Raw genomic sequence first — 17,664 nt, 5'->3', positions numbered from 1 at the left:
TATCAACAAAATGAATACATTTCCAAAACATCTTTTTATTGCCTTCCATGTTTATGTCAAACATGGAGGTCAAAATGAAGCATGTCAGAGATCATACAAAACTTAAAAAAAAAAAATACTCCCCCACCCCCCTCACAAAAAAAGGCTCATTTGATAAATATTGTTGCACACAATTTGACACTTACATAATAAAGATCATGTTTTAAAATCTTTCCATCAGTTTCATGCGCACGTCATAAAATACAACTCACACAAAATCATTTTCTTTGGTTTCACGCACACACATTTCCTTCAGATAGGCATTCGTCTGGTGCGCAGCCCCCCCCTTCGCCTTCCTCTGAAAGGCGTTCAGTTTCTCAAATAAAATATTCCTTCTTTTCGCCGGCATCCTGGTTATTGGGATCCTCGTCAGGGTCCTCGCCGGGGGCCAGCTCCCCTGTGGTCCTGTAGTCGCCCTTGTTGTGGCACATGTAGCGATACATCAGGACGCCCAGCAGGATCACTGTCAGCGCGATGAGCATCGACACTACTGACGGGGCGGGCGCACAAGAGAGATTCAGACGCGGGGGCGGGTTTAAGATCAGATCACAATAATGAGCAAATATTTACCTGCAATAACTGTGGTGTCTGGTTTTACGGGGACAGGAGATGTCACCACTGAAACTGCAATGAAACCAGACCAGGACATCTTTCATTCAAACACAATTAACTCATTCACTGCCATTGACGGCGAAAGATGTCATAAAATCATTTGAACTATTTCTATTAGTTGAACATTTTTTTTCCCACTTTTGTTAGCAAGAGTATGAAAACCTAGATTTTTTTGTGTGCATTTAGAACAGATATAAAATTTGTGATTAATCGTGAGTTAACTAGTGAAGTCATGCAATTAATTACGATTAAAAATGTTAGTCACCTGACACCCCTAATTTTTAATAATCTTTTCTTTCTTTTTTTAAATAAATAAAATAATTATTTTTGTCCAATTTGTTATTAATCTTTTTTTTTTTTTAAAGAAAAGATTAACTCTTTGACTGCCAAAAACATTAAATAACATTTAGTAAAAACCTACGGAGGAGCGCCAAAGACGTTAAAAGACGTTTACCAAGTTTTTCTGTTTTTTTTTGGGAAACGGGTGGAGGAAAGCCTTGGCCAGCTGTGCTGAAAGTATCAGGCAGATCTAGTTAGTATAATGACTATTTTTGGCCCCTAGATGGCAGCGATGACTCTCTTTGGACATGATTGGGTAGGCGTCAGTAGAAGACGTGAGGCGGAGCTAGAGTGTTGAGGGGACAATGGCTGAGGAAGCCATAATGGCGACCGGTTGCAAGCAGCTCACGCTTGAGCATTTTTTTCAAAGACGAAAAGCATCGACCAATGCTAAAGAGCACATTGATGATGATGATGGTGACTCCGAGGTTGACGCCGAAGTTGGAAACGTTGACGCCGCGGCTATGATCATGTCATAAAGCCTCACCGGCTCGCGATGCTAACGCCGGAAAACGCGGAGCACAACCGAGCACTTCTGCTCAGGCGAACATTCAATCGGACGACGAAGAGTGCCCCGAGTCCAATGCATATTCATCGGAGGAGTGGGTACAGTCTGCTACTTGCTATTCCCCGGAAAAAAAGGCCGGCAAAAAAGTGTAGCGTCTGCACGCGAAAGGGGCAATCGCAGTGAAACTCATCTATTGTGCAAATCCTGCTGCGTCCACTTGCACGCAGGGGAGTGTTACAAAAAGAAAAACTGTATTTGAAACATCCACATAATTGTAAGTAGTACCACAGTTGCACACATTTGTAAATTGTTTGCCAAATTGTTTTGTCAAATTGTTACACTGTTGAATATAAATAAACGTATTTTGCTATCAAAAAACACTTTTTCATTGTTGGCGGTAGTGTTTTACAGAAGTAAAGCACCGTTTAGGTGTTTGTGGCATCATTCATCGAAAAAAAAAGGTCTCAAATTCACTAGAGTGCATGAAATAATATTGTTTCACAAAAAGCTTGATTTCTCTGTTTTTTGTTTCAAAACAGAGCATTTGGGTGAAACTTACCATTTTCTATTGTTGATTACTGAAAAACGGAATAAGGTAGAAACAAACTTTTTTTTTCTGATGAAAGATGAGAGTCCAATCTTTCATTTGGTAGTATGTGTGTTTCCATAGTCCAAACACAACATTTTCTGTGGACCTTGAAAGATCAGTCAAAATGCTTAAATTGGCTAGCACTGGCGACATCCCGTTTCTGAAAACGTCTGGCAGTCAAAGAGTTAAAATTTTGGGTGTCAGGCAATTTTTAATCGTAATTAATTGCATGATTTCACTAGTTAACTCCCGATTAATCACAAATTTTATCTGTTCCAATACAATAAAAATCTAGGTTTTCATACTTTTGTTAACAAAAGTGGGAAAAATTTATAACTAATAGAAATAGTTCAAATGAATTGTTGACGTCTATAGCCGTCAATGGCAGTGAATGAGTTAATATAGGCCATGGTGAATGTAGACCGTAGTAGCATGTTAAGGGTAAGAGGGTGAGAAGCATCAATCATGTAGCTTGGATAGCGATAAGGTGACCCAACATTATTTAAAAAAACAAAAAACAAAGAGGCGGCGTTTGTAACTGTGCCAAAGCCGTCTTACCGTTGAGCGTTGTATTGATGTAAGGAGATAGCGTCGCCATGTTGAAAGCTGAAAGAGAAAATTAAAAACTGCCCGTTAAATAAACAACATGGCTGCCGCCTGAGGGTTGTGACAGACATTCATTCGGCCATCTCATTTCTACACCACAGAGCCGTGACACGAACACAAATAGTGTTCGCTACAATATTGTCAGATTTGTTCAACCGTTAACATTCTATAATCAAAGAGAGCAAGCCATTTTCAACACTTACAATTGTTTGGTCAATAATGAGTAAAATTAAAAAATGACATGTGGACTGACTAAAAGTATGGATTTTGGAAAAAATATGAAATTTGCCAAATGGTGATTTACGAGGTTTTGGCCCGATGCCAGCAATATCTAATGTAAAGATATACATCTCCCATAAAAGATGATTCAATATGTATCGTGATATACTCTATTTTTAAGTGGAACAATTTGATTCACGCACATCTTTTGAATCAAAACCAATTTTCCAATGTCGATTTTTTGGGTTACACTCCTAATAGATGATTTGCACTTCACACATATTTCCAACCTCGGAATCTACGCTCTGATTCCAATAAATAAAAATCCATATTTTTGAAAAAATAAACAATTACCAAATAGGGCTGCAACTAACAAATATTTTAATAGTTGGCTTACTGTGAATTAACCAATAAATTGAATAAAACAAAAAAAAAATTAATGTCCATGCCTTTATTAAAAAAAAACAATACATAATTTTCAAAATGACAAATTAATTATGTAGACTTATGAACGGCTCTGATTGGTCAATCGCCGGACCCAAGTCATGCACAGGGCGTGGTTCCTGCCTCGCTGCTCCACTTCACCCCCTTCTGCAGTGTCTTTTCACCAACTTTTCACTTTGTTTTGCCACCGAAGGAAAAGCTATGTGCAGAGCATGGAGGCTGCCGTCAAGAAATTGTACTTTTGTTGTTGTTTTAAAACTACATTTGTAGAACTGGATTCGAACTCATGACCCCGCACATTTGGGGTGACCAATTTGACCATTTCGACTGGAGCAGATTTTGTACAGTACTTTTGAGTTCTTGCGCGATTCACGGCAAAATAGCACTAGGTAGCGAGTTGTTGGTCACGGCAAAATAGCCACTTCGAAACAATTACAGTATTGTGATTCAATGTCGATGAATCATTGCACCTTTAGCAGTAAGTCAATCCATCCATCATCTACCGCTTATCCAGGGTCGGGTCGCGGGGGCAGCAGCTTTAGCAGGGAAGTTACCTCTCCCCAGCCACTTCAACCAGCTCCTCCGAAGGGATCCTAAGGCGTTCCCAGGGCAGCCGAGAGACATAGTCTCTCCAGCATGTCCTGGGTCGACCCCAGGGCCTCTCGCCAATGGGACATGCCCGGAACGCCTCTCCAGGGAGGCATCCGAACCAGATGCCCGAGCCACCTCACCTGGTTCCTCTCAACGCGGAGGAGTAGCAGCTCAACACTGAATCCCTCCCGGATGACCGAGCTTCTCACCCCATCTCTAAGAGAGACCCCGGATACCCTGCGGAGGAAACTCATTTCGGCCGCTTGTATCCGGGCCATGCTTTGTCTGGTCCCTCACCTAGGACCTGTTTGCCATGGGTGGCCGAACCAGGGGCGTGAAGCCCCAGACAACATGGCTCCCAGGCTCATTTGGACACGCAAACCCCTCCACCACGATAAGGTGATGACTCACGGAGGAGTTTAGCAGTAAGTGTCTGGGTTAATGCTCATACTCTATGTTCTTGTTCATACCGCATTTCAATATTTGTTCCCATGTTGCTGCACGGACAAAAGCATGCATATATACTTGCATGTTTAGAAGACGCAATGGGACTCGTTTTAAAGTTTTATTATTGTCTACCTATGTTCTTATACTCTTGTTCTGGTTATGAAAATATTTATTTGGGAATTGTTGACCGTGGTCTTACGTGTTGAAGTGGTCTTAATTCGAGCCCGAACAGAACGTGCACATAAAACTAAAGTCAGTAGCAAACTACACAAGGGATTCGTCAACAACGCAACAATTTCCATTTGCAGCGACGCCATTCGCCAACCTAGGCGGACTTTCGTTGTGCTATTTAATTCATGGTAAATCAACGAGATTTCCATTACCTTCGAATACATTTATGATTTGCTAAACAGACACAAACGTGACTTTAAATGCACCCAATTCAGACAAATGGCTTCAATATTTCGCATCCAGTGCAGCTCCAGTCTGACGATCTTACCTGCGCGCGTGCGTGTCACCAACCAACAAGCAAGCTAGTCAGCGGTTTGCCGGAGTTTGTTAACTTCTACGGCGGAGAAAAGCGACATTCGCTCCTGCTAAAAATACACGAATTCTCGTCAAGCGTCAAGAAGAGTCGCGCCGACTGCGCTTAAGTGGCGTCTTAAAAATATTTTTGCGTTGTCAAACTCGTTTTCAAAGCGCTCGTGACTTCCACAATGAGCGCTGCGCGCACGAGCGTTGCCAGCCCCTCCCTTTCCTATGGCCAAAGATCGTCGATGTAGAAGAGCACAGCTATCGAGTAAAAATGTGGAGCCGTTTATTTACGGTTGTGAGCCAACCCCGCCCACCTTCGACGAACAAAGATCGTGTTCCCAAATAATCACCACTCCCAAGGATCGATGTGGAGCAGACCATTGACGACAGTCCGTGTTTTCTGTATGGCGCGTAGGCGTACGTAAGTCGGAACGCGACGTGACGTTTCATTAATTGGCGCATTACAAGTACAGTAAATATAGTAAATATTTTTAGACAAAACTTCTAGGCCACACATTCTTAAAATACTCATTTATATTATAATACTATTTTTTTAAATAGTGTAAATTCACACTATTGTAAACAGAGAACCGCTTGTATAATCACCTTTTTTTGGTCAACTATGCTAGAAATAGTCAATGAATTTGTCTCTCTGATAATTTGAGCCATTCTAGTATTACAGTTTTAAAAAAGCTACTACAATAAAATATGCAGAAGACAGTCATTTTAAAAATACAAGTCAAGCCATCTTATTGCACTTAGTAAAAAAAAAAAAAGTAAAGAATGCACCACATCACATCGGGATAAGCTTTTAATCAAGGCAGAAACACAATCATTAAACTGAACTACCAGGCTAATGCTAATGGCCAAAATAAATTATTTCATAAATTTAAAAAAGAAAGTAGATGATGAATTGTTTATATTGGGCGGGCATTCTACTAAATTAACAATAACAAATAACTGACAGCTAATTCTTCATATTTAATATTATTTTCTTGATTTTAATATATCAATCAATTGTTGCCCAGAGGTGTGCCATATCAAAGGTCTTTTGTGATGTAACTGAACATCATGACTTCAAACTGGGAAAAACCCGGAGATGAAACTTGAACCCATGACCTCTTAACTCTGATGCAGACAAACTACTCACTCACTGTGCCACTCGATTGAGGGCATTCCATTTCGCTTCAATACATGCTTCTTTTTTTTGTTGTTGAGACAATTCAATGACTATTATGCCCATCCCATGCATAGCCTAAAGGAAGATGAGCAGATGTGAATTTCACAGTCAAGTGAGTAATAAATTAGCTATTTACAGTATTAGTTTACTACTTGTTTGGAATTGCAGATTATCATCTACTTTCAAGAGAGAAAAACAAGCAAAGTAATCATCAAATATTACATATCATTCATTTGTATCCATTCTGTATGTCTACAAAAGCTGGCAAAACTAAAAAAAGATGCTGAGAATGTGGGAGCGGGTTCGACAACTTGTTCCTCCCCCCTCTGCAGCTGCTGGCTTGGCGCTCAGCTGTTCACATTGGCACATGACATGAAGGAAATGTCAAGCAGTGACACAAAAAGGGGAAAAGACTGTTTCCAGTGAAGAGCACAAACCTTGAGGCCAGGAGACTGGACTTGTTAGACTTCTGTGTTCTTGGAGTCTGCAGAAGCCACCTGGAAGGACAAACAGCAGCAGTGTTTACTGAGAGGAAATAAAGTAGAAGGCGGCCATTTTGTCATTTGAAATTTGACTGAAAATGACATCACAGTTGCTCAGGGTTCAGGTAACAACCAATCACGAGTCAGCTACAGAAAAAAAGGTGAGTTGTGATTGGTCGTTGCCTGAGCTCTGAGTAACTGTGATGTCATCTTCAGTCGACAGCAAGTGGCAAAATGGCCGCCCCCCTGAGATGGATAAAAACAGCTGGATTTTGCTTCACAATTCATATTCCACAAATGTAATATTAATCAGAATGTCATGTTTAGACTAGTGAGGTCACGTAAAACATGTTATTGTCAAGAAATGTTTAACGCATTCACTGCCATAAATAAATTAAAAAATATATATATTATAAAAATTAGGGGCAAGAGGCGATTACAAATTTTAATTGTAATTAATCGCATGACTTTACTAGTTAACTCACAATTAATCACAAATCTTACATCTGTTCTAAATGTACAATGACATTTTTTTTCATAGTCTTGTTAACAAAAGTGGGAAAAAATGTTAAACTAATAAAAATAGTTAAAATATTTTTTGGACATTTATAGCCGTCAATGGCAGTGAATAAATAAAAATAAAAAAAGCGAGAAAAAAATGTATTAAAAATTCAGGGCGTCAGGCGATCAAAGTTTTTAATCGTAATTAATCACATGACTTCACTAGTTAACTTGCGATTAATCACAAATATCATATATTTTCTAAATGTACAATAAAAAAAATCTAGGTTTTCATGCTCTTGTTAACAAAAGTGGGAAAAATGTTAAACTAAGAAAAATAGTTAAAATATATATATTTTTTAAATGTTTATAGCCGTCAATGACAGTGAATGAATTATATTTTAAAAAAAAAGAGAAGAAAAAATATTTAAAATTCGGGGCATCAGGCGATTAAAGTTTTTAATCGTAATTAATCACATGACTTCACTAGTTAACTTGCGATTAATCACAAATATATCTGTTCTAAATGTACAATAAAACAATTCTAAGTTTTCATATTCTTGTTAGCAAAAGAGGAAAAAAGTGTTAAACTAATAAAAATAGTTCAAATAAAATGTTGACGTTTATAGCCGTCAATGGCAGTGAATGAGTTAAGGTTGACTTCCACCTTTAAGACAATTTTGACCACTTTTTTTTCTCCTTTAGAGATATAGACCCAGACAACAACAACAGTCGAACCTTGTCCATCTCCTCAGAGTTCAACCCCGGGACGTCCCCGTTCTCCAGTCCATTGGCTTTGGGAGCGTCGTGGCTGTCGCTTATGTCGTCGACATGCAGTGACCCGTTCTCTCCTGCAGTCAGCTGCAGCTCCAAACTCTCGGAGTCGTACGAGTTGTTCAGCTCGCAGCTGCTCTCGCTCGGTGGAGCGCCTTCTTGCTTCTCTTCTGCTTGTGCGGGATTCTTCACTTCAGACTCTTCTCCCTTCAAGCCCTCCTTCTCATCATCCTCACTATTGATGCCATCTTTTTCCGGCTCGGGCTTGCTTTCAGCATCCGAAGCATCCTCTTGCGGGCAAAGATCCTGCATCTCAATGCGGTTCGACCCCCTCGACTCAGTGGCGCCCTCCGGAGGTGAGACTGGGACGGCGCTGTTCTCTCTGGACAGAGTGCCGTGGCGAGGTTTGTCCGAGGACCTGAAACTAAACCTCTGCACACTTTTTGGACTGTAGTTCCAGTGGAACTCGGAAAAACTGGCCTTCCAAGCCTTGGGGGACATCAGGGTTCGTCTCCTCAAGGAGCTATACCTTAAACGATGAAAAAGATGAATTTAAATTAGGGATGTTTGAGACCACTTTTTTTTCCCAGAGCGATACCAGTATGAGTACTCAACTTGGGTATTCATCGATATCAATACACGTACTGACACCAGAAGTACTTTTTATATGTAAAACTTCCCCCCAAAAATATGACACCTATAAAACCAAAACAGCATTTTTTCCTTTAAAAAAAAAAACATGAAATTGATGGCAATTTTCTTTTCTTCTATTTTTTCATTTCTAGTAAGAAGGCCACCGATATACTTTTATCGGCCACCATTGTGAACCTGGTATCGCCCATCCCTAGTGAAAATATAGCTAACTCAGCCTTCAGGACAACGCAGTCCATTTTGCATATAATACAGAGCAGTGATTTAATTCTGGCTTCCATGCAAGCGGCATGTATGCCAGTGTGAATGTGAACTTCCCACAAAGTCTTTGGGTCCTCAAATTTTCCAATTAAAGCTATTTATTGTATTCATCTGATGTGTGATATTAAACAAATATGTCAAAAGCGCTAACCTTTGCACTCCTTTGACAGCAAAGACTTTGTCCGGATGCTGGGCCTGCAGTTCCTTCACCACGTTGTACAAATCCATGTTGAGCTACAAGAGAGGATGTTTGGTTTGAAAAGAAACATTTTCTTTATTGTTGTCATTTTGTCAATGCTAATAACAGCAGACCGTTCTCATTTCCTTATAGAAGATGTCTCGTAAACTTGATATCGCGGAGAAGACCGTCACGTAGCATCCGACCCGGCTGAGATACAAAAAGGTAATTAAGAAGGATGACGATAAAAATACATTTATTAAAAAAAAAAAAATAGACCTTTCATGTAGCACAGGGAGCTCCTCTTTCAGCTCATTATTGATTCCTTCATAGACTTGTTTAGCGCCGTTCATCTCTTCCTCAGCCTGCAAGTGAGAAAATGTTCTTACTTTTTCAGATTCTTTTTTTTGTGTGCGTTAAATTACACTAAATATTGAGTATATATGAGAACCTTGTTGATCTTGATGTCGTCTCGCTTCTTGGCTATCTGCAGGGCCTCCAGGTGGTGACGGGACGAGTCGTAGTCCACCAGTTTGCGCCCCCTCTTGGCCACTTTCTCCTAAAAAGTCACATGTAAAATATCCACTCGTTAGCCACTTCATGAAGCCTTCAAAAATCATACTATATCCACCCATCCAAATTTCAGAACCACTTATTCCTCACAAGGATCGCGGCATACTAATATAATAATATAAAAAAGATACAAAATTAACTGATAATGTCAAAAAGATAATGATTTAACAGTGCAATTAATGCAAGAAAAAATACTTAGTTACAGGAATATTACGGCAATAAGATTAGCATTATGCACGAGTAAAGTTGTAACGTTATGTGAATGGTATTTAAGTTGGAATATTAAGAAAATTATAAGAATAAAGCAGTAATGTTACAATTGAAATGTAGTAATACATGAACATTTTTATTTGTCTACAAAATAATCTTGTGGCGGTCAGTGTACGGCTACAACTTAAATGATTAGGGGAGACCGGGGTTAGTTGTCTCACGGGTAAGTTGTCACATTGCAATTTTCTTGTCCACCAGAGGGAGCAACGGAAAAGTGGAATACTAGTTTTCTTCATATAAATGGTCAGAGGTTGTGTGCTGTCTGAGAAGAGAATAGCACATTGTGAGCCAAGATGTGTGACAGTTATCTGTTTTGCACAACCCAAAGTCAAAATTTTCAACTTCATACATTTTGAAACATGCGTCATACATAGACAAATTCTAGCAGCAAATCATGTGGACTCAATAGAGGAGAGATTTAGGCATCTTGTCATGCCTCAGTCACTGCTCTGTTTTAAGCTAACTTTAAACTAGAGTAAGTATTAGCCAACATGGTAGTTTGGGGAAACTTGTCTCAGTCATTCTGGGGTTTGTTGTCACATATGCAAAAAATGGGCCAATGAAAAATGCACCTCTGGCAACTCTGTTTTTGTGTGCCAGAATTGTTTTCCAGATGATGAGTCTGAAGAGTGAGGTAATTAGTTTGCCAGGTTTTGTTTCATTGTTTAAAAATGGATTTTCCAGTTGTTGTTGGAACGACAGTATGCCCACATGTCAGGACTGGTGTAAGTTTCATGATGAACCATCCACCCATTAACCGAAATGCTTTATTTTTTTCTAAATTCAATTTAATCTCAAATTTCAAGTTTAAGGGAAGCAAAACGGGCATTTGTGACTGAGAGCTATGACCTACATACAAGCAGTTTCTAAGAACTTTATAATCTATTTCATAATAGTTTATGTTAACGTTTGCTCAATGACTATGGTAAATTTTCAAGATCAATGATAAACAATTTCTCTGGGTGTAAAAAACAACAACAAAAAACAGGAGAACAAGGATAATTTTATCCTTGTCTTATTAGTTGCAAAATCCAGTGTGACATCTTACCCCATATAGTGTGACAACTTACCCATTGGGGCAACATGTCACATGTTCACTCCCTCTATTTGAAGGCTTGTAACAACACTGCACTGACATAAGGTATGAAAATGAAATGAATACAAAAAATATACCTAAAACTTTGGTCTATCATCTGGTATATATTTTATTTATATATGATGCATTGATTCCAGGAAATATATAAAAGTATAAAAGTGATACAACTAGCCCCGATCTTCTCTTCCTGTCTAGAAAACTGAGTTAACATCTTTTTAAAGGCTAAATTATTATTTTGTGCAGTTGTTGTGTAGTGTCGTTTGCGTTGAGTTAACCTACTCTGATATCTGGGAACTGACCCACATAGGACTCCATGGTCCGGACGGCTTGATCCAACAGCTTCACCTCATGGTCATTCCAGAGAAGATCCTCACCCTTAAAGAAGTATATGATCATATAAAATCATATATTGGAAGTAAAACTCAAGTGAAGTAGAATAGGAATGTGAAATGTATTTATTATATAAATAACAGTCCTCCTCGTGATGTATTGAGTAATGTCAGCGCACCAGAACATTAGGCTAACCGCATGATGGAATGGGCTCACATTGTTTGGCCCACGAGATGGAATATTAAAGGGACTGCAACATAAGAAATCAACTTTTTGGAGCTTTTAGCCATGTTAAAATGCTAATTCCTCACCAAAGTGGTGTTTTCCTCCATTCGCCCCTCTATGAGAAATTTTAGATCATTCTGCTCTCCAAGCACCAGCCCCTCCCAACCTGAGAAAACGAGCTGTTGGAACTTTTTGACGTCATTGCGTGCGCAATGACCCCAACCCCGCACCGCCTGTGCAGACTAAACGCACGCCCACTTTCTCTGAGACCTCCCTCCACGGGATAATGACAAAATTAGCCTTTATCAATAAACATTCTGTCCAAACGAATTCAAAGCAATCAATTATTCTTCAGATTTGCAATGCCAAAGCGCAATGGAATGACAATTGGCTCTTAACTCATTCACTGCCCTTGACAGCAAAAATAAATTTTATCTATTTCGATTAGTTTAACATTTTTCCCCCCATTTTTGTTAACGAGTATGAAAGCCTAGAATTTGTTTTTGTACATTTTGAACAGATATAAAATGTGTTATTAATCGTGAGTTAACTAGTGAAGTCATGCCAATATTTACAATTACAAATTGTAATCGCCTGCTGCCCCTAATTTTTAATAATCTTTTCTTTTCTTTTTTAAATTGCGTCAGGCGATTAAATTTTTTAATTGTAATTAATTGCATGACTTCAATAGTTAACTCACGATTAATCACAAATGTAATATGAGTTCTAAATGTACAATAAAAAAAATTATAGGTTTTTATACTCTTGTTAACAAAAGTGGGAAAAAAAAGTGAAACTAATAGAAATTGTTGAAATGAATTTTTGACGCCTATAGCCGTCAATGGCAGTGAATGAGTTAAAAATCGGCTTAAAACTTCTCTGTATATTTTGTGGGCGTTGCGTGAAGCAGTCGGCTCTGACGACGTCATGAGAGGGGCGCGGCAGGTGGAGAGGCGGGGTTTCCGGGTAAGAAAAATAGCCACCGAAATAACTCATACTTCATAAGAAATTACATCGCGATTGTGTCAAAGGTAAGATTTCATCATCATATGCCTATGTTATGTTATGGTATAGTTGTGTGACTCCAAGCCTAACTTCAGTATGATCCTAATTAATACATGCTAACGCTAACAGTTTGAGTATGAGCAAGGCTAGTGTCAGGCATGACCTCCACTATGGCTCCAATGTCTTCTTGTCCCACCCAATCGCTTTCGTAAACATCGAACAAGGACTGCGAAAGACGTCTTGAGGCTTCTCGCATGTCTGGAGGGAGCAGAAGTGGTCATGCGGGGCAAAAGACATACACAATCTAGCATACAGAGAAGACACAAAGGAAGTCACCTCGGACTGCTTCTATGTAGTTCCTCAGGTCTTTGTATATTCTGTTGCCATCGGTCTGCAAACAAAAAAAATGTCAAGTACTGTGTTTTCCCTCATTTGTTTTTTATCCACCCCCAAAAAAATCCATCAATTCACCGAATGACTATTTATATATACTTTTATTACCTGCTGGTCACAGAACTGTAGGACATAGTGTTCAAATTGATCATCCCTGGTCTCCTCTGATTTCCCAAGCTTCTGCAATACCTACACACAAGCAAAACAGTAAAATATCAATAAAACGACTGGCGATAGTTGATGTCTCCTTGAAGATGTGTACCTTTTCTTTGCCTCTGCTCAGCCGTCTTTGGACTTTTTTGGCAAAGTCTCCACTGCCGCCTTTAGGACTTGTGCGATCCGCCATTGTCAATCTTGTCTGAGTATGATATCATTAGAATAGTCATTTCTTTTTCTTTTGTTGCGGGAGACCGAGTAGGAAACGGTAACACTTTTTATTTGGTGGTGTATGCCTGGCATTTGAATCGAATTTGTGAAGGTCAGAAATGTATGTCTGTACTGTGGGTTGGTGGTTAACAGTGTGCCTCAGTGAGGAAATCCAGGTCCAAATCTACATGGGAACATCCCCACCCGTGCATGGTTTAACCAGGTGGCCTGACTTCCCCCCCACATTCCAAAAACATGCATGTTAATTTAACTGAAAGATTGTCAATTGTCCACAGGTTTGTGTGTGAATGGTTGTCGATCTATATATGTGCCCTGCGACCAGTCAAGGGTGTACCCTGACTGTCCCCCAAAGATCGCCTGGCCATGTTCACTGGCCTCCGTAGCATTGATGGAAAAATTGGGGGCCCCTGCATCATTTAGGTTTGCCATCCCTAGAGTAGTATGACTCAAAATATGTGTTTTTAAAGGTACTAGAAATAATGCAGGTTCATTTAGTCACAGGCTTGCACATTAAAACAATAATAAATAAATCAAACATACTGTGGAGGCCAAATGGGTCCCAGGTGAAGGACCAGTAAAAAGTACGGTTTGAAATCCCATATAGAGGAAGAGAATGATATCCTTTTTATGCAAAGAAACTTTGTTTTGTTTTGTTTTAAATTTTTAATCAAATAAATTCTCCTAAGTGATGGCCAATTGAACGCGATGTTCGAATGACTACATTACCCACATCTCCTTGCGCCAAACCACGCTCCTCCTCCAACAACATGGCGCTTCTGAACTATGACCGGTAAATTTATGTTTTTTAACCCCCCTCCCGGCTAACTTCGGAAGAGGAGTGGCCCCATGACAAAGTCTCCAGCTCCGCAGCTGCTAGCCGACCTGAGTGACTTTATCATGGGGAGCACGGTGGCCAAATGTGCCGTCACAGACCTCGGCATCCAGTGGGCAGGCTGGGCACTGGCGGCAGCGCTCAAAACCGAAAAGTTCTACGACTTGGCAGGTAAAGAAAAACACTAACGAACTGTCCCCTCGCAAACTTGTAATATAAACTGACGTGCTTTTAGATGGATTTGGTTCATTCATTAAAATGCTCTTTTGATATGATGTCGCTTAATTTGTTTTTGAATTCCGTAACATTGCAAATGGGGTCATCGTGTCAATCGCATTACAAAAGCTGTTGTGCAACAATCTGCTCAATGGTTTGCATTGATGAGATAAAAAAAGATTGGAAGCACCAACATGTCAGTCCAATCATAAAATAAACAATGTCAATAAAATAATAAGAGACTAATATTGGGGGTGTGCAAATTGTAGAAAATTGAAAACATATTCATGTGTCCTTTTTTCCCCTTTTAAATAATTGTATTAGCAAACAAACAACTTCTCACCTGGTGAATCGACAAAAAATGACAGGGTGTCCTCGTTTTACGATGGATCGAGTTTACGAACGACACGTAATGAACTACTTTGATTGAAGACAGCAATGCACTTACGGTTTTTCACTGGAGCGAAAAATATTTCATACAAATAAATAATGTGTTTGATTTAGATTTGACTACTGTGCTGCGCAGTGTAGGTTCGAGGCAGACGACGACACGTTCCGACTTGCGCACAAATGCGGGATACGTCGCCACCATAAACTGCAACTCAGGTTGAGCTTTTATATTAGAAAACATTTGTATGCCAGAAATGTTTTTGGGTTGTGACAACACACCAAGCATATTGAGGGAGTTTAAGTTTCCTAAAAAGAAAAATAAGTGAAATTTTGTGCAATACAGATATTTAATTGTACTATACCTGAAAGGTACTTTGAACATATAGAGTACGCTTGTGTAGTTACTGTTTACATATATGATGTAAATACGTTTTCAGAGACTATTTTTGAGCAATACATTTTCTTCAATGTTGTTAATAACATCCCATTGTTTCGAGTCAATCACTGTCTTACCTTTCAACGTGGCCGTCCGATTTCACCTTGACACTTCGGTGTCACCCGTTCCCGTCCCTTGTCGTCTGTCCGCTGTGCTTCTGGGCGGTGCCACCCTTGAACCTTGGAATCAATTACCTGCCGTTTCCTGGGTAAAAGATTGATGAACGCACGCCTTACCTCGGCAGTGATCCAGCCAATGCGTGTTTCTCCGTCTTGCTTTTTTTTCAGGATCTGGCACATTTATACTGCTCGCCCACCTGAGCCGTCTGTGGGGAGGGGCTGCCCACCTTCGTCAGAATGTTCAGACTGGGCTGGTGACGGCGTGGGGGCTCAGGTATGTTGTCATGGGTCAGTATTTCACATGTGGTCCATAACATGAAGAGGATGTGATGATGCAACAATCATCCATTTTGTTCCTCTAAGGGGGGGGGGGGGGGGCAGATTGGTGGTTTTAATGACAAACGCCTCACTATTACTCCCAAAGCAAGGAGAATGAAATTTCAGCTTTGCCGCTGAGGTCAATGGAGAAACTCTAAAGTCGGGTTAATGAATAATGTCTGGTTAATGACACTTGCCTGCAGGCTGGGTACATTCCTCTTCATGCGGATCTTGAAGGACGGCCAGGATCGAAGGTTTAACAATGTCCGAGGGAGCCCGGGGACTTTCTTCGTGTACTGGACTATTCAAGGTACTTAACGCAGCTTGGGTGGTCTCTATTGGTTTTTACAAATATCACCTCAAAAATGATATGCCTACTCATTTAGAACATGTTAACTCATTCACTTCCAGCCATTTTCACTGAAGCAACCCCCTTCACTCTCAGCTGTTTTACTAGATTTGGACTGATTTTGCAAGGCTCACAGAATATTGTCTTTTATTGCTATAAAAACATGAAACCTACCAAAAGAAAGATTAAAGTCTCTTCTTTCATCAGGGAAAAAATATATACTTCTATCTGTTTCCGTTTTGCAGCAATTAGCCTTAGAATATGCTATGCTATGTTTCATTATTATTCACAAATCTATTTAGAATTCGGAGTAAAAAAAAAAATTCAACATGGTCCTGGTTCATTTCCTATACTCTGCTGCCACCTGCTGGCCGTTTGTGTAATAACTACCATTTCTTCAATTGTTCTTTGCAGTTGAGTGGCTGCATCAAACCCCCTCTGTATGCTCTCGCATAAAAACAAATAAGTCTCTGGGACATTTAAAATAGAGCGTATTAATACGTCTTTGGGAGCAAATGAGTTAAACTGTGTTGACATGAAGGCTGCCAGCTAGCTGGTGCACAATGCATTGTGGGTTCATTACGCTCAAGGGTTATCATGTAAAACACGCAGGGATTGCCGCACTGGTTCTAAGCTGTGGTCAAATCGCACGTTCACCCTAGAACCGGAGTTCAGGGGAAGGTCGCCACTAAGGTCGTACAATTCCAAGTGCTTAAGTTTCCACTTTGTATGTTGCTTAAGACTTAAAACAATAACCAAATAGGTCATAATTTATTACATAGAACACAATAAGTGCCTCAAACCTATGGTGTGAAAACGGCAACTATAAAATAGAACAAAATTGATCACTTTCTTTTTTTTTTCTTTTTCTACTAGCCGTGTGGGTGTTTGTGACTCTGCTGCCCACCCTCATGCTCAACAGCGAAAAGCGCAACGTTCCTCTGGGAGCGCGAGACTACATCGGCTGGACCCTGTGGGGCTTCGGATTTGCCGCCGAGGCCATCGCCGACCAGCAGAAATGGATGTTCAAAGGCGACCCAGATAACGTCGTGAGTACACGCAGGCGTCAAAACTGCAAGTGTGTGTTGACTGACATGAAGCGTTCCCTACCGCCAGGGTAAGTTCATCCAGAGCGGGCTGTGGGCTTACAGCAGACACCCCAATTATTTTGGCGAGATACTGCAGTGGTCGGGTCTGTGGCTCTCGGCCTCGTCGGTGATGAAAGGGCCTCAGTACCTGAGCGCGGCGTCGCCGCTGTTTGTCTGGTTCCTGCTGCGCCACATCAGCGGCATTCCCATCCTGGAGAAGCAGGCGTTGAAGAAGTGGGGGTCGGACCCAAGCTTCCAGAACTACCTCAAGGACACTCCTCTACTCTGGCCATGGCCAAAGTTTTGACGGTTCCCTGGATGATAATACATTTCCTTGCAAACTAATTTGGTAAATCACATCCTTTATGCAGTAGTCTTTGTTAGAATTATTATTATTTTTTTTATGTGAATAAATGCCATTATTTGCCAGTGGAAATGTTAGTCTGCTTCTTTAAAACTTTTATTCTTTAGCTTTCAACTCAGCATGGTTTTAGTGTTTTTTTTTTATATGTCTGATTTGTACTTTACACACAACACTTTGTATGTAGTTATAGCTTTTTTTTCTTTTCTTTTTTTTTTTTTAAAGTGCTTTATAGAGTTGATTAATCTGTGCACACACACACACACACACACACACACACACACACACACACACACACACACACACACACACACACACACA

General features: G+C 40.1%; 2 protein-coding genes and 1 long non-coding RNA gene across 4 annotated transcripts; 1 reads left to right on the top strand and 2 right to left on the bottom strand.

Annotated features, from left to right (window-relative positions):
* Nucleotides 1-19: 19 nt before the first annotated feature.
* On the bottom strand, nt 20-5,245 carry LOC144061467 (uncharacterized). Of its 2 annotated transcripts, none has more exons than XR_013296189.1 (4): nt 4,894-5,245; nt 2,646-2,693; nt 610-663; nt 20-526 (listed from the first exon to the last, which is right to left on the bottom strand). It is a non-coding gene; the product is annotated as an uncharacterized LOC144061467 (long non-coding RNA). The 2 variants fall into 2 exon arrangements; XR_013296185.1 differs by having other exon boundaries at nt 20-529; nt 4,894-5,224.
* Nucleotides 5,246-5,726: 481 nt separating this feature from the next.
* bin2a (bridging integrator 2a) lies at nt 5,727-15,364 on the bottom strand. The gene is made up of 13 exons (XM_077581947.1): nt 15,186-15,364; nt 13,110-13,205; nt 12,956-13,036; nt 12,791-12,845; nt 12,618-12,712; nt 11,174-11,269; nt 9,407-9,514; nt 9,235-9,320; nt 9,090-9,165; nt 8,929-9,011; nt 7,830-8,394; nt 6,546-6,605; nt 5,727-6,459 (listed from the first exon to the last, which is right to left on the bottom strand). The coding sequence occupies exons 2-12, from the start codon at nt 13,191-13,193 to the stop codon at nt 6,570-6,572; spliced, it is 1,365 nt and encodes a 454-aa protein (XP_077438073.1). The 5' UTR covers nt 13,194-13,205; nt 15,186-15,364; the 3' UTR covers nt 5,727-6,459; nt 6,546-6,569.
* LOC144061458 (uncharacterized) lies at nt 13,976-17,418 on the top strand. Its single transcript, XM_077581960.1, has 5 exons — nt 13,976-14,237; nt 15,396-15,501; nt 15,749-15,855; nt 16,771-16,943; nt 17,011-17,418. Exons 1-5 carry the CDS (start codon nt 14,081-14,083, stop codon nt 17,287-17,289), a joined length of 822 nt encoding a protein of 273 aa, XP_077438086.1. The 5' UTR covers nt 13,976-14,080; the 3' UTR covers nt 17,290-17,418.
* Nucleotides 17,419-17,664: the final 246 nt, after the last annotated feature.

Source organism: Vanacampus margaritifer, chromosome 1, assembly GCF_051991255.1.
Source record: "Vanacampus margaritifer isolate UIUO_Vmar chromosome 1, RoL_Vmar_1.0, whole genome shotgun sequence".
Lineage (NCBI taxonomy): Eukaryota > Metazoa > Chordata > Actinopteri > Syngnathiformes > Syngnathidae > Vanacampus > Vanacampus margaritifer.
This window is presented reverse-complemented; position numbering and strand designations above follow the sequence as displayed.

What these genes read in the sequence shown, in the direction of transcription:
- bin2a (XM_077581947.1), bottom strand. Translation starts at nt 13,193, where the DNA reads ATGGCGGATCGCACAAGTCCTAAAGGCGGCAGTGGAGACTTTGCCAAA. An exon ending in TACAGTTCTGTGACCAGCAG is followed by an intron (nt 12,846 to 12,955) that starts GTAATAAAAGTA and finishes TTTTGTTTGCAG; the next exon opens with ACCGATGGCAACAGAATATA. An exon ending in ACTCTGAGGAGATGGACAAG is followed by an intron (nt 6,606 to 7,829) that starts GTTCGACTGTTG and finishes TTGTCCTTCCAG; the next exon opens with GTGGCTTCTGCAGACTCCAA.
- LOC144061458 (XM_077581960.1), top strand. Translation starts at nt 14,081, where the DNA reads ATGACAAAGTCTCCAGCTCCGCAGCTGCTAGCCGACCTGAGTGACTTT. An exon ending in CGTGTACTGGACTATTCAAG is followed by an intron (nt 15,856 to 16,770) that starts GTACTTAACGCA and finishes TTTTTCTACTAG; the next exon opens with CCGTGTGGGTGTTTGTGACT. An exon ending in AAGGCGACCCAGATAACGTC is followed by an intron (nt 16,944 to 17,010) that starts GTGAGTACACGC and finishes CCCTACCGCCAG; the next exon opens with GGTAAGTTCATCCAGAGCGG.